The following is a 16,420-nucleotide window of genomic DNA, read 5'->3' as shown; positions in this document are numbered from 1 at the left end:
TGCAAAGATTGGCTGGGCGCAGCTGGGCGTGGTGGCCCATGCCTGTAATCCCAGCACTTTGGGAGGCTGAGGTAGGTGGATCACCTGAGGTCAGGAGTTCAAGACCAGCCTGTCCAACATGGTGAAACCCCATCTCTACTAAAAGTACAAAAAAATTAGCTGGGCGTGGTAGCAGGATTATAATCCTAGCTACTCTGGAGGCTGAGGTAGGAGAATCGCTTGAACCCGGGAGGCAGAGGTTGCGATGAGCCGAGGTCGCACCATTGCACTCCAGCCTGGACAACAAGAGTGAGACTCCATCTCAAAAAAAAAAAAAAAAAAAAAAAATTGGCTGGGTGCAGTGGCTCAGGCCTGGAATCTTAGCACTTTGGGAGGCCGAGGTGGGTGGATCATATGAGGTCAAGAGTTTAAGACCAGCCTGGTCAACATGGTAAAACCCCGTCTCTACTAAAAATACAAAAATTAGCCAGGCGTGGTGGCACATGTCTATAGTCCCAGCTCTTTAGGAGGCTGAGGCAGGAGGATCGCTTGAACCCAGGAGGTGAAGGTTGCAGTGAGCCGAGATCGCACCACTGCACTCAAGCCTGGCCAACAGTGCAAGACTCTGTCTCAAAATAAATAAATAAATAAAACAAAATAAAATAAAATGAGAACTGAGGTCTGGTCAGGAGCCAGCTAGATGCCATTTACAGTATCGGCGAAAGGCTCATGGTAATAAGCACTTGGGGTCATGAAGGAATTGAAGGAAGGTCCTTTGTAACCCGAGTTTAGGGAGTGAGGCAGAGATGGGGTTGGTGAGGTCGGCTGGGCCTCCCAGACCATGTTTTTGTTTTTGTTTTTTCTCAAATACCAGCAGTAACCACTGCAAAATTTTAAGTCTCGGCCAGAATGTCTTAATACATTATGTGTTTCTTGTTCCGAATAGGTAAGATGATAGAAGACTACTGGGGGGTATCCAAAAAGATTCTTGGGGATCTGAAATTCTTGGAGAGTCTTAAGACGTATGACAAAGACAACATCCCCCCACTGACCATGAAGCGGATCCGGGAAAGGTTTATCAATCACCCGGAATTCCAGCCGACTGTCATTAAAAATGTGTCTTCGGCCTGCGAGGGTCTGTGCAAGTGGGTGAGGGCCATGGAGGTGTACGATCGCGTGGCCAAGGTGGTGGCTCCCAAACGGGAGCGACTGAGGGAAGCAGAGGGGAAGCTGGATGCACAGATGCAGAAGCTGAATCAGAAACGAGCAGAGCTGAAGCTGGTGGTAGACCGGCTCCAGGCCCTGAATGACGACTTTGAGGAGATGAACACCAAGAAAAAGAACTTGGAGGAAAACATTGAAATCTGCTCCCAAAAGCTAGTCAGGGCAGAGAAACTGATCAGTGGTCTTGGGGGAGAGAAGGACAGATGGACCGAAGCTGCCCGGCACCTGGGGATCCGCTATACTAATCTGACGGGTGACGTGTTGCTGTCCTCAGGAACCGTGGCTTACCTGGGCGCTTTTACAGTGGATTATCGGATCCAGTGCCAAAATCAGTGGTTGGCTGAATGTAAGGACAAGGTCATCCCCGGCTCTAGTGACTTCAGTCTCAGCCACACGTTAGGGGATCCCATAAAAATCCGTGCCTGGCAGATTGCTGGGCTTCCCGTTGACTCCTTCTCCATCGACAACGGCATCATTGTGTCCAATTCCAGACGCTGGGCCTTAATGATTGACCCTCAGGGGCAGGCCAATAAATGGATTAAGAACATGGAGAAGGCGAATAAACTGGCTGTCATCAAGTTCTCTGATAGCAACTACATGAGGATGCTGGAAAACGCGCTGCAGTTAGGCACCCCTGTCTTGATTGAAAACATTGGTGAAGAGCTGGATGCTTCTATCGAACCTATCTTGCTCAAGGCAACATTCAAACAGCAAGGAGTTGAGTACATGAGGCTGGGTGAAAACATCATCGAATATTCCAGGGATTTTAAGTTATACATCACAACCCGTTTGAGGAATCCACATTACCTCCCAGAAGTTGCCGTGAAAGTCTGTCTCCTCAACTTCATGATCACCCCCTTGGGTCTCCAAGATCAACTCCTTGGCATCGTGGCTGCGAAGGAGAAGCCAGAGCTGGAAGAGAAAAAGAACCAGTTGATTGTGGAAAGCGCAGAGAACAAGAAGCATCTCAAAGAAATTGAAGATAAGATCTTAGAGGTTCTCTCCATGTCCAAGGGTAACATCCTGGAGGATGAAACCGCCATCAAAGTTCTGTCCTCCTCCAAAGTGCTATCTGAAGAGATCTCGGAGAAACAGAAAGTTGCTTCCATGACAGAAACGCAGATTGACGAGACTCGGATGGGCTATAAGCCAGTGGCTGTGCATTCCGCCACCATCTTCTTTTGTATCTCGGACCTAGCCAACATCGAGCCGATGTACCAGTACTCCCTGACTTGGTTCATACATCTCTACATGCATTCCCTGGCCCATAGCACGAAGAGCGAAGAACTGAATCTCCGCATCGAGTACATCATTGACCATTTCACCCTCAGTATCTACAACAACGTGTGCCGTTCTCTGTTTGAGAAGGACAAGCTACTCTTCTCTCTCCTCCTGACCATCGGCATCATGAAACAGAAGAAGGAAATTACGGAGGAGGTGTGGTACTTCCTTCTCACTGGAGGAGTCGCGCTGGATAACCCCTACCCCAACCCAGCTCCCCAATGGCTGTCTGAGAAGGCGTGGGCGGAGATTGTCCGTGCATCTGCTTTACCCAAATTGCACGGCCTGAAGGACCATTTGGAACAGAACCTGGATGAATGGAAGCTGATCTATGACTCAGCCTGGCCCCACGAGGAGCAACTCCCTGGGTCTTGGAAGTTCTGTCAAGGACTGGAGAAGATGGTGATCCTCCGATGTTTGCGGCCTGACAAAATAGTGCCAGCGATCCGGGAGTTCATTGCTGAACACATGGGAAAGCTGTACATCGAAGCCCCTACCTTCGATCTCCAGGGATCCTACAATGATTCCAGCTGCTGTGCGCCTTTGATTTTTGTGTTGTCTCCAAGTGCAGACCCAATGGCAGGTAAGAACAGAGTGTTGTGGAAGAGACGTGGAAAGCCCAGAATGTGTGGGTGGATATCAGTAGCCCGTCCCTTACAGCAGGGATCTCAAGTTCAGATGACTCTGAAGGCCATGTGGTTCATAGGCTGAAGTGGAGCCACGGAACTCTTATTTTTCCACCTAAAGGGCTCAGCTGCTACTCGGCACCCACAAATTGGGCCATTTGGGAATGTAAGCCCAGAATTGCTAGATCATCTGATTTTTCAAGAGAAACCAGAAATGCAGAAATTTCCCACTGTTGTATCTTGATAATTCAAAGTTTTTTCCTTAAAAACCTTGTGAGGGTTCAGGAGAGGTGGCTTACGCCTGTAATCCCAGCACTTTGGGAGAATGAGTTGGGAGGATTGCTTGAGCCCAGGAGTTTGAGACCAGCCTGGGCAACATAGTGAGACCTCCATTGCTATAAAACATTAAAAAATTAGCTGGAAACGGTGGCACATGCCTGTAGTTCCAGCTACTTGGGAGGCTGAGGTAGGAGGATCCCTTCAGCCTGGGGAGATCAAGGCCGCAGTGAGCTATGATCACACCACTCCGGTCTAGGGGACAGACCCTGCCCCCTCCCAAAGAAAAAAAGAACAAAATAGAAGCTTGGTGAGATTCAGCTCGGATGATTCCACAGGAAACTTCACACTGTGTTCCTTCTAGTGCCACACATCACGAGATCCATACTGTCTGGCTGTCTTTTCTGATAAAGACAGGTCTGGGGACTCAGGCATTGTCAGCGTGAGCTGGTTGTCCGTTCCCCCGTTCCCTCCCTTATAAGGTTTCCCACCAGATTTTCACCTAATGTGACGGTTCTCAATCTTGGCTGCACATTGGAATCACCTGGGGAGTTTAAAGAAGCATCTCAATGCATAGGCCACAGCCTTGGCCAATTAAATTAAAACCTTTGGGATGTTTTATGAATTGTGTTTTATGAAGCCTTTCCAGTCATTCCAATGTGCAACCAGTGCTGGGAATCACTGACTTTAATAGTTTTAGTGGCCTATGACAATCATTACCGAGATCCATTATTTCACTAGCCAGTGCACAATGATGATTATTGTTTTATTTTTTATTATTTTATTTTATTTATTTATTTATTTTGAGACAGAGTCTTGCTCTGTCGCCCAGGCTGTAGTGCAGTGGCATGATATTGGTTCACTGCAACCTCCACCTCTCGGGTTCAAGCAATTCTCGTGCCTCAGCCTCCCGAGTAGCTGGGATTACAGGCACGTGCCACTACGTCCAGCTAATTTTTGTATTTTTAGTAGAGATGGGGTTTCACGATGCTGGCCAGGCTGGTCTTGAACTCCTGACCTCAAGTGATCCACCCATCTTGGCCTCCCAGAGTGCTGGGATTACTGGCATGAGCTACTCGGGAGGCAGAGGCAGGAGAATCGCTTGAATCTGGGAGGTGGAGGTTGTGGTGAGCCAAGATTGTGCCATTACACTCCAGCCTGGGCAACAAGAGCGAAACTCCATCTCAAAAAACAAACAAACAGCAATTTATTTTCTCACAATTCTCAAAGAAAGAAGTTTGAAATCAAGCTTTTGGCAGGGATGGTTTCTTTTGAGGCCTCTCTGCTTGGCTTGCTGATGGTCATCTTCTCCCTATGTCTGCACAGGGCCTTCTCTCTGTGTCTGTCCTCATCTCCTCTTCTCATAAGGATATCAGTCATATTGGATTAAGGCCCATTCTAATGAACTCATTTTAACTTTGCCTCTGCAAAGACCCTATCTCCAGCTACTGAACAGTTACATTCTGAGGTACCTGAAATTAGGACTTCAGTGTATGAATTTTGCTAGGGACACGATGCAGCTCATAACAGAGACCATATGTAATCCTTAGAATATTAACCCTGATTTTTTTTATGTGCTGCCTGCCCCTCATGGTGATGTACTTCCTCGTGTATTTTTTTTTATTGTGAGTTCACCATCAGCAGATTTGTGTTGTTTTGCAGGAGTCTCATATACTTTGGGTTTTAGGGGTGTCCCTAGAGAACAACTTTGCCTGTGCAAACAGTGGTACCCCAGGGGGCGAAGTGGGGGTCGCCATTCTGAATCAAATTTTATGGGAAATTTCTCAGCTTAGGAATCCCACACCAGAGAGTACCGTGAACTCACACTCCTCAAATTCATGTGGCATAAACAGTGTTTTGATTTTTCACTGGAGAGTTGTTTGTTTTTTTATCCAGGCTCCAGACCAGTTATGAGCTTCCATGTCTTTTCCTTAGGTCAGTAGTCAAATGGCCTTCTTTCTGTTTGTTTGTTTTTTGAGATGGAGTCTCACTGTGTAACCCAGGCTGGAGTGCAGTGGCACGATCTCAGCTCACTGCAACCTCCGCCTCTCCCCGGGTTCAAGCAATTTTCCTGCTTCAGCCTCCCAGGTAGCTCAGACTACAGGCGTGCGCCACCAAACCCAGCTAATATTTGTATTTTTAGTAGAGATAGGGTTTCACCATGTTGGCCATGCTTGTCTCGAATTCCTAACCTCAAGTGATCCTCTCATCTCGGCCTCCCAAAGTGCTGGGATTACAGGCATGAGCCACCACATCTGGCCAAATGTCTGGTCTTCATAACATGAAGGTATGGCACTTTGAGAATCCTAACCTTATGCAAATGTCTCAGTTCCAGCTCCCCACCTCTTATGAGTGCAAAGCTATATCTCCCATGGACATTAAAACTTTAACATCTACAGTAATGAAATAAAGTGTGGTATTTTCCAATGGTGATATACTATGTATCCATGAAAGAAAAAAGCCTTAATACATGTACTAATGTGGAAGAGACCTATAAGATACGTACATTGTTAAGTGGGAAAAAATGCAGTATTCTACAATTCATATAAATTTAATCATAGATATGCATTTATTTAAATACATAAAATATTTCTGGAAGGATTCACAAATCTAGTAACACTGGCTACCACTGGGAAGAGAGAAGTGAGAGACTTACTTATTTCACTTTACAAATGCTTATATTTCTCGTTAAAATAAATTTGCAAAAATCAGTTTCCTAGTTATTTGATTATGTGCTCACCGCTTTATTTTTGAGTTCCCCATTTTTGGCACCTGGGAATATCCCTTTCTTTCAAACCTTGATTTTTTTTTTCTTTTCAGTTCAGATAATTCCTTTTTTTATCAAGAATGTCTATGTGTTTAAAGCAAAAGAGAAGTTGGTTGTAGCTTCATCTGCCATCTGACCTGATGTCTTGAGCTTCCCCAGAGAGATGTTTATTTTGTAATTAACAGAAGCCAATGAGTTTTTTTCTGAGTCCAAAATTTTAATGTGAACCCCACCTTTTGTGTTGGTATTGGCGTGTGTGTGTGTGTATTTGTGTGTGTGTGTGTTTAAATAGAGATAGAGTCTCACTGTGTTGCCCAGGCTGGTCTCCAACTCCTGAGCTCAAGTGATCCTCCCACCTCGGCCTCCCAAAGTGTTGGGATTACAGGTGTGAGCCACCACACCGAGCCATGTTTATTGTTGATGTGGCTATTCTGTTACTCTTAGCTAGCCTGTCATCTTTCAAAAGCCTCCTTTCTTCCTGGTCTCAGGCCTGCTGAAGTTTGCTGACGACCTTGGTATGGGAGGTACCAGAACACAGACCATCTCCCTTGGCCAAGGCCAAGGCCCTATTGCTGCCAGAATGATCAACAATGCCATCAAAGACGGGACCTGGGTGGTCTTACAGAACTGCCATCTGGCCACAAGCTGGATGCCTACACTGGAGAAGATTTGTGAGGAGGTGATTGTTCCTGAGAGCACCAATGCCAGATTCAGGTGAGATGCTGTCCCACCACTGCCTTCTCTGGGACCCAACCTCCAGACATCAGGCTGGGAAGATGATCAAGACACAGTCCTGCCCCTTAGAAACTCTCAGTCTAGGCTGGGCAGGGTGGCTCATGCCTATAATCCCAGCACTTTGGGAAGCTGAGGCGGGTGGATCCCCTGAGCAGGAGTTCGAGACTAGCCTGGCCAACATGGCAAAATGCTGTCTCTACTGAAAATACAAAAATTAGCAGGGGTAGTGGTGTACATCTGTAATCTCAGCTCCTAGGGAGGCTGAGGTGGGAGAATTGCTTGAACTCAGGAGGCAGAGGTTGTAGTGAGCAGAGATCATATCACTGCACTCCAGCCTGGGCGACAGAGTGAGACTTCCTCTCAAAAAAAGAAAAAAAGAAAGAAAGAAGCTCTTCAGTCTAGCAGAAGGCAGCCCATAGATGAATAATGTTGATACCATGTCATATCTGATTTACTCACTATTTGAAGAAGAGCCATGGAATATAGAAAAGGGATGGGAAGGTTGGGGAAGTCCTGGAGGCCTGACAATGGCCCTGGATTTTGAAGAATGAATAGGAGTTTGCCAGGAAGGATATTCTAGGCAGAAGAGACAGCATTTGGAAAAGCAAAGAGAGGTATTAAGGAAATACTGAGAAGTTATCTTACAACTCTGGTATATGCCATGAGAAGTTGTTGGAGAAGGTAATAGGAAATGTAGCTGGAAAGGTAGACTCAATGTGAGCAAGTCTAATTTTTAAAAATTATTATTTGTCTAAAAAAAATCCTGTCCAGGCGTGTTGGCTCACGCCTGTAATATCAGCATTTTGAGAGGCTGAGATAGGTGGATTGCTTGAACCCAGGAGTTCAAGGTCAGCTTGGGCAACACGGCAAAACTCCGTCTCTACTAAAAATACAAAAAATAAGCTGGGTGTGGTGGCGCACATTTGTAGTCCCAGCAACTTGGGAGGCTGAACTGGGAGAATCACCTGAGCCCGAGAAGATGAGGCTGCAGTGAGCAGTGATCACACCACTGCACTCCAGCCTGGGCCACAGAGTGAGACCCTGTTTAAAATAATAATAATAAAAAAAATTCTACCATTTTCCAGGTATCATTTGTCCAGCCTCCTGCCACCTGCCTACCTCTATCCTACATTTCTGGGGTTCTTTGGAATTTTAATCAACATTGGAAACAGCTATTTGTTTTTTGTTAAAGCCCAGCAAAGCTAAGCCTCAGTTTTTGCATTCATAGAATAATAAGATGAACCAAACAGACTTTAAAGTCCATTTTAACTCAAATGTTCAGGGATTCTCTTTTTTTTTTGAGACAGAGTTTCGCTCTTGTTGCCCAGGCTGGAGTGCAGTGGTGTGATCTCCACTCATGGCAACCTCCGCCTCCTGGGTTCAAGCGATTCTCCTGCCTCAGCCTCCCAAGTAGATGGGACTACAGGCATGTGCCACCACACATGGCTAATTTTGTTAGTAGAGATGGGGTTTCTCCATGTTGGTTAGGCTGGTCTTGAACTCCCAATCTCAGGTGATCCGCCCACCTCAGCCTCCCAAAATACTGGGATTACAGGTGTGAGCCACCACACCCAGACCAGGGATTCTCTTATACCAGGCCAGAGAGCAGCAACCTATGTCCCGATGGCCAAATGCACCCTGCTGCCAGTTGTTTTTGTATAGCTTGCAAGCTAACTAAACAGTGTGGAAAAAAACCTAAAGAATCATGTTTCATAATACATGAAACTTCTATGAAATTCAAATTTTAGTGTCCATAAAGTTTTATTGAAAAACATCCATGCTTATTCATATATTGTCTATGGCTACTTCTGTATGACAAGTAGTTGCAGCAGAGATCATATGGGCTCACAAAGTCTAAAATACTTACTATTTGGTCCTTTACAGGAAAAATATGTCAACCCCTGCTCTGTCCAATAAAGCTAGCTGGTTATTTTCATCTTAGTTGTCTGCCGGAAAAGAGGCAAAGTGTTTGGTGCTTATTTACAAAGTCAGATTAGCCACAGTTGATTTGTCTTCATATAAAACTTCCAAAAGAGAGAGAGTTTAAGAGAAGTCCATTAGTTTCAAGAATGCTGTTTGGGGCCAAGCAAGGTGGCTCACACCTATAATCCCAGCACTTTGGGAGGCCGAGGCAGGTGGATCACATGAGGCCAGGAATTCAAGACCAGCCTGGCAACATGGTGAAACCCCGTCTCTACTAAAAATACAAAAATTAGCCAGGCGTGATGTGCATGTCTGTAATCCCAGCTACTTGGGAGGCTGAGGCACAAGAATCCCTTGAACACAGGAGGTGGAAGTTGCAGTGAACTGAGATTGCACCACTGCATTATTCCAGCCTGGGCGACAGAGTGAGACTCCATCTCAAAAAAAAAAAAAAAAAAAAAAAAAGTATCAACTACTTCAAAAATACATCACAGCATTGTATGGGTTCAATGACATGAGCCAAAAGCATCACCCATCTGCAGACTGAAGTCAGGCCTTAGGCCCCCAGTTTACTCTTCTACCCCTCCCAGCCCTGTGCCTGGACCACAGCCCAAAGCCCACCGAGTCTGACTAGATCACCAGCTCTCCCTCCTCCACAGGGAGGCTCAGCCTCTGTCCTGTGTCTCTAACGACCTTTCAACCCCAAACCTACCTGTTACAAATCTCTCTAATGTCTGGTAAACCAATGAAAACCAAGAGACCATGATGTATATGTAATTTGACCTTGGGTAGGAAAAACAAATTAATAAAAGTCTGGGAGCTTAGCATGGTTGTATGCATCTATAGTATCTATAGTCCCAGCTACTCAGGAGGCTGAGGTGGGAGGATCACTTGAGCTCAGGAGTCTGAAACCAGCCTGGGCAATAGAGCAAGATATCTTTAAAAATAAAATTAGATTAAAAAAGAAGAAGAAGAAGAACTGGCCAGGAGCAGTGTTTCATGCCTGTAATCCCAGCATTTTGGGAGGCTGAGTCAGGTGGATCACATGAGGCCAGGAGTTCAAGACCAGCCTGGCCAACTTTTTGAAACCCGTTTCTACTAAAAATACAAAAACTAGCTAGGCGGGGTGGTATGCGTCTGTGATCCCAGTTACTAGGGAGGCTGAGGCAGGAGAATAACTTGAACCTGGGAGGTGGAGGTTGCAGTGAGCTGAGATGCACCGTTGCACTGCAGCTTAGGTGACAGAGTGAGACCTTGTCTCAAAAAAAAAAGTAAAATAAAATAAAATAAAATAAAAATTTTGAAAAAGAGCTTCAGATGCAGTGTGCCAAGATATTAACCTATAGGTGGTAAAATTATCAATTCTGGTTTCTTCTAAACACTTTTACATATGTTCCCATTTTTTGTGGGCATAGATAAACTTGCATTTTAAAAAAGAATTTCTCCCTATTTTTCAAGGCCCATTTCAAATGCCATTTCCTATATGACAGGCATCCACAAACTTTTTCTGTAAAGGGCCAATAGTAAATAGTTTAGGATTTGTGGCCATATTGTCTCTGTTGCAACTATTCAACTCTCGTTGTAGAGAGAAAGCAGCCTTAGGGCCAAGCACAGGGACTCACACCTGTAATCCTAGCACTTTGGGATGGTGAGGTGGGAGGATCACTTGAGCCCTGGAGTTCGAGACAAGCCTGGGCAACACAGAGGGACTCCATCTCTACATTAAAGAAGAAAAAAAAAATGTAGGAGCTTTGGAGTCAGAGAATCCTGAGTTCTTTCACATCTTGGTTCATCTACTGCCAAGCGACGTGTCCTTGAAAAACCCACCTGACCTTGCCATGCCTCGGTTTCCTCACTGGTAAAAGGGTTAGTGAATCCCTCCTCATCAGGTGACTGTGAGGCTTAAGGGAAATAAAAGGACGTATGTTAAATGCTTAGCATGGCTTTGGCTCTAGTAGTATTTAATAAATCATAGCAATTATTTTTTGTTATTTTTTTAAATTTATAAATAAAACAATTTTTTTAGTAGAGATGGGGTTTTACCATGTTACCCAGGCTGGACTGTTTCGTTACTGTTATTGTTTTTGTTATTGTTTTTCACTATAACTTACTGTATTGCTCTAAAAGGTTGGCTCCATTGTTCTTCCAGACTCTGGCTAACCAGCTATCCATCAGAGAAGTTTCCGGTCAGCATTCTCCAGAATGGAATCAAAATGACCAATGAGCCCCCCAAAGGGCTCCGGGCCAACCTTTTGCGCTCCTACCTCAATGACCCCATCTCAGATCCTGTGTTCTTCCAAAGCTGTGCGAAGGCGGTGATGTGGCAAAAGATGTTATTTGGCCTTTGTTTCTTCCACGCCATTGTTCAAGAGAGGAGAAACTTCGGCCCCCTAGGTAAGCGATGACAGTGCACCTGGGTGGCCTGGGGGAAAGGATACCAGACACATATAGGTGTGTTTCCAGGCAGGTGCATGTTTAAGCTTGTGCTCAGATAGGGTTGCCAGCAAGATACAGTATAAGTATTTTCCAGGCAATATTTGGAACATACTTATACTAAATGATTTATTATTTAAGATTAAACTCTCACTGTATTTTTATTTGCTAAATCTGACAACCTGGCTGGGCGTGATGGCTTGTGCCTTTAATCCCAGCACTTAGGGAGGCCAAGGCAGGCAGAACCCTTGAGGCCAGGAGTTTGAGACCAGCCTGGGTAACACGGTAAAACCCCATGGTAAAAACACAAAAATTAGCCGGGTGTGGTGGTGCCCACCTATAATCCCAGCTATTTGGGAAGCTGAGGCATGAGAATTGCTTCAACCAGGGAGGTGGAGTTTGTCGTGAGCCCATATCACACCATCGCACTCCAGCCTGGGTGACAGAGCGAGACCCTGTCTCAACAACAACAACAACAAATTCCTTTGTATGAATATATAACATTTTGCTTACATATTAATCTACCTATAGACTTTTTTTTTTTTTTTTTTTTGAGACAGGGTCTCGCTCTGTCACCCAGGCTGGAGTGCAGTGGTGTGATCTTGGCTCATTGCAGCCTCCACCTCTCAGGTTCAAGCGATCCTCCCACTTCAGCCTCCTGAGTAGCTGGAACTACAAGCATGCCACCACACCCAGCTAATATTTGTATTTTTGGTAGAGATGGGGTTTCACCGTGTTGGCCAGGCTGGCCTAGAACTCCTGATTATTAAAAAAATAAATAAATTAAAATAAATAAATTAGCCTGACATAGTAGCACATTCCTGTAGTCCCAGCTACTTGGGAGGCTGAGGTGGGAGGATCACTTGAACCTGGGAATTCCAGGCTACAGTGAACGGAGATCATACCACTCCAGACTGGGCAACAGAACGAGATCCTGCCTCTAAAAAAAAAAAAAAGCCAAGCAACCGTTTGGCTTGCAACTAACTGCCAGTCATGCTTCATTTGCTGGCACACGAATTTTATTATTTTGTTATACTTCTAATTTGAAAGCGAGTGTTTGGGAGGAAATTAAACTTCTCTATTGAGCCTGGGCGCAGTGGTTCACGCCTGTAATCCCAGCACCTTGGAAGGCTGAGGCAGGCGGATCACTTGAGGTCAGGAGTTCAAGACCAACCTGGCCAACATGGCGAATCCCTGTCTCTACTAAAAATACATAAACTAGCTGGGCATGGTGGCACATGCCTGTAATCCCAGCCACTCAGGAGGCTAAGATAGGAGAATCTCTTGAACCCAGGAGGCGGAGGTTGCAGTGAGCTGAGATCACAACACTGCATTCCAGCTTGGGGGACAGAGCGAGACTCTGTCTCAAAACAAACAAACAAACAAACAAACAAAAGCAAAACAAACAAACAAAAAACTTCTCTATTGAGCATAGGCTTCCCCATACTCTTTCTTGTATCCTGCACCATGCCTGGTTTACACATGTTCAGCCCCCAGTGGGCATTTATCATTACACCCTTGGAAATATGAGTGGTCATTTCTTTAAGGTTGGCCATTCAGTTTTCCCATGAGCTCGAGGAGGGGAATTCTCAGAACCAACGTGGCTCTGTTGCCCAGTCGTAGCTCCTGCTGTCTAGCCATGCCGCGGTGTTATTTTTGGAGCTCCATGCATTACCGCCGTATTCCTGCCAGGCTGAATAATTCTCATTCCACAAATCCCAGGACATTAACATCTTCTTAACAAATGGGGAGGTACATAAGGAAATTGATTTTAGAATGGATGTTTTCTCAGGCAGAATGGCTCCCACGTTGGCGGTAAATGTCCAGGCTAATAGTTGGTCCCGGTGCTTGATATTCATGGGCCTGAAAGAGGCTTTTGATCCATAATGATGCTTAACTCCCTCGGCTTGGTCTTTGAGTGGAAATTAAGAGCTCTCAGCACTGAAGCCTCTCTCTGCTCTCCCGCACACAGGGTGGAATATTCCCTATGAATTCAATGAATCTGACCTGAGGATTAGTATGTGGCAGATCCAGATGTTTCTCAATGACTACAAGGAGGTACCCTTTGATGCTCTGACCTACCTGACAGGTATTTAAGGGAGGGGTTTTTCCACTGTAAACCTCCAGTATCATGTTCCACCCTCCTGCTGTTCTGCTCCCATTTCCATTCACTTATTTACTCCCTCCCTCCCTCACTCACCATAAACATCAAGCTCTTACTAATGCTGGTCATCATGCTAGATATTGTAAGGAAACAAACAAACAAAAAATTAAGATAGAATCTTTACCCTTGAGTGACTCACAGTCTCCAAAAGAAGAAAAATATTTTTAAAAAATGATACAGGCCGGCGGGGCACAGTGGCTCATGCCTGTAATCTCAGCACTTTGGAAGGCCACAGCAGGTGGATCACCTGAGGTCAGGAGTTTGAGCCCAGCCTGACCAACATATAGAAACCCCGTGTCTACTAAAAATTAAAAAAATTAGGCCGGGCGCGGTGGCTCAAGCCTGTAATCCCAGCACTTTGGGAGGCCGAGACAGGCGGATCACGAGGTCAGGAGATCGAGACCATCCTGGCTAACACGGTGAAACCCCGTCTCTACTAAAAAATACAAAAAACTAGCCGGGCGAGGTGGCGGGCGCCTGTAGTCCCAGCTACTCGGGAGGCTGAGGCAGGAGAATGGTCTAAACCCAGGAGGCGGAGCTTGCAGTGAGCTGAGATCCGGCCACTGCACCCCAGCCTGGGCGACAGAGCAAGACTCTGTCTCAAAAAAAAAAAAAAAAAAAAAAAAAAAAAAAAAAATTAGCCGGGCATGGTGGTGCGTGCCTGTAGTCCTACTATTCCTTGGGAGGCTGAGACAGGAGAATTGCTTGAAGTGGGGAGGCGGAGGTTGCAGTGAACTGAAATTGTGCCACTGCACTCTAGCCTGGGTGACAGAGAGAGACTCCATCTCAAAAATAATAATAATAAAAAAATACAGGCCAGGAGCAGTGGAACATGCCTGTAATCCCAGCACTTTGGGAGACCAAGGTGGAGGGATTGCTTGAGGCCAGGAGTTTAAGACTGGCCGGGGAAAAATCCCATCTCTACAAAAAATACAAAAATTAGTCAGGCATGGTGGTACATGCGTGTAGTCCCAGCTACTCAGGGGGCTAAGGTGGGAGAATTGCTTGAGCCCAGGATGTGGAGGTGCAGTGAGCTCTGATCGTGCCACCTCACTCCAGCCTGGGTGACAAAGTGAGATCCTGTCTCACAAGAAGAAAAAAAAAAGATAACATAGTAATAACTTCAACAAGAGAAACATTTATAAAGTAGAAGGGCAGCATAATGATTAAATCTTAGGGTAGGAGGAGGAGATGATCATGGCAAACTTCTTGAAGGCGTAAGAGATGGGTTTTCGGGGTGAGTAGGAATTTTATGAGTGGAAAAGAATGAACTGGGTGGGACATAGAGGAAGGAGAACATTCGCAGCAGAGTGACCCTGAGGTAGAAATGACCCCAGCTGTTTTGTATTAAAGCAATCAATCGGCAACTTTTTATTAGCCCATGATATGTATATCATATGGAAGAATGTAAATGTATAAAACTTGATCATAGGCTCTGTGCGGTGGGTCACATCTGTAATCCCAGCACTTTTGGAGGCCAAGGTGGGAAGATTGCTTGAGCCCAGGAGTCTGAGACCAGTCTAGGCAACATCTCTACAAAAAAATAAAATAAAAATGAGCTGGGTGTGGTGTTGTGCACGTGTAGCCCCAGTTATCAGGAGGCTGTGGCAGGAGGATCACATGAGCACAGGAGGTCAAGGCTGTAGTGAGCTATGATCACACCACTGCACTCCAGCCTGGGTGACAGAGCAAGACCCCATCTCTTAAAAAACATACACATACACAACCTAAAAAACGTGACCGTTAACTTCAAGGAACATGCCGCACAGTCCCAGAGATAGGAACAAATATAGACGTGTGCTAAATGAATGGAAGATCATGGCTGAAGGTCAAAATGCAGCTTAATTAAAAAACTGGGGCATCAAGATCACACACAATTTCCTCTTCAGCTCCATATGTTAAGGAGTTTGTTAGAATTCCTTCCCCAGGCATGTGGCCGGCACTATATACCTGTGATTAATGCATTGAGTCTTCACGTTAATCTTATGAGCTCCATGTTAATAACCCCATTTTACAGCTGGGAAGACAGAGGCTTAAAGGAGTGGTTCTCAACCGTGGGTGATTTCGGCCCCCAGTGGCTATTTGGCAATGTCTGGAGATGCTTTTGGTTGTCATAGCGTGTGCTACTGGCAGTTATAGTAGTGGAGGCTAGGGATGCTTCTGAACAGTCTACAATGTACAAGGTGGTCCCCACAACACAGAACTATCCGATCCAACATGTTAAGAGTGCCAAGGTGGAGAGACTGGGCTTTACAGTGATTAAGTTCCATTCCAGAAGGTCACACTGACCTTAACTCCATATAGTGTTCCCTAGAACAAAGCCCCAAATGATACACACAGCACACACACAGTGGATCTCAGTTTGGTGAAAGACCGTCTCCAAAGAAGTGTGCCTGGAGCTGGACACAGTGACTTGCACCTGTAGTCCCAGCTACTCAGGAGGCTGATGCCGAAGGATTACTTGGACCCAGGGATTCCAGACCAGCCTAGGCAAAACAGTGAGATCCCCGACTCTAATACTAATAATAATAATAAATAGAAGTGAGCCATATTCCCACAGTTCCAGGGCACACAGAAGCACATCCTAGGGTTCCTCTTCAGACCATAGCATGAGTGCATGATTGCCCTGGGATATGGTCTGCGTAGAGAACTGCCTGCAAGCCATAAACCAACTGCCTGCTGGTCATAAACCAGCCAGCTTGAGAGTAGTCACCTTCCAACTGTTCCAGTCGGGATAGGCTAGTTAGGCTGAGATCACTAACAATCCTCAAACCTCAAGGGTATAAAAGACATCATAGATCCATTTCTTGCCCACTCTACATTTCCAGCATGAATTGGCAAGGGTCTTTGCTCATTGTAATTCTCTGTCGGGGGCACAGTTAGCAAAGGCACCACCCACTGTTACTGCCACCATCTCAACATATACATTAGTCCCCCTTTATCCATCAGGGATATGTTCCAGGACCCCCAGTGGATGTCTGAAACTGTGGATTTTACTGCACCCCATATACA

At 45.6% G+C, this 16,420-nt stretch overlaps 1 protein-coding gene across 2 annotated transcripts in view; it reads left to right on the top strand.

Annotated features, from left to right (window-relative positions):
* DNAH3 (dynein axonemal heavy chain 3) overlaps positions 1–16,420 on the top strand; it is a 212,967-nt gene that overhangs the window by 178,704 nt on the left and 17,843 nt on the right. For both annotated transcript variants that reach the window (XM_077986427.1, XM_077986426.1), the window contains 4 exons: positions 926–3,067; positions 6,642–6,867; positions 10,961–11,205; positions 13,217–13,333. In XM_077986427.1, the coding sequence (XP_077842553.1) occupies positions 926–3,067; positions 6,642–6,867; positions 10,961–11,205; positions 13,217–13,333 (2,730 nt within the window). The remainder of the gene's footprint in view (positions 1–925; positions 3,068–6,641; positions 6,868–10,960; positions 11,206–13,216; positions 13,334–16,420) is intronic.

This window comes from Macaca mulatta, chromosome 20, assembly GCF_049350105.2.
Source record: "Macaca mulatta isolate MMU2019108-1 chromosome 20, T2T-MMU8v2.0, whole genome shotgun sequence".
NCBI classification, from domain to species: Eukaryota; Metazoa; Chordata; class Mammalia; order Primates; family Cercopithecidae; genus Macaca; species Macaca mulatta.
The sequence above is the reverse complement of the archived record's forward strand: the minus strand, read 5'-3'. Positions and strand labels throughout refer to the sequence as shown.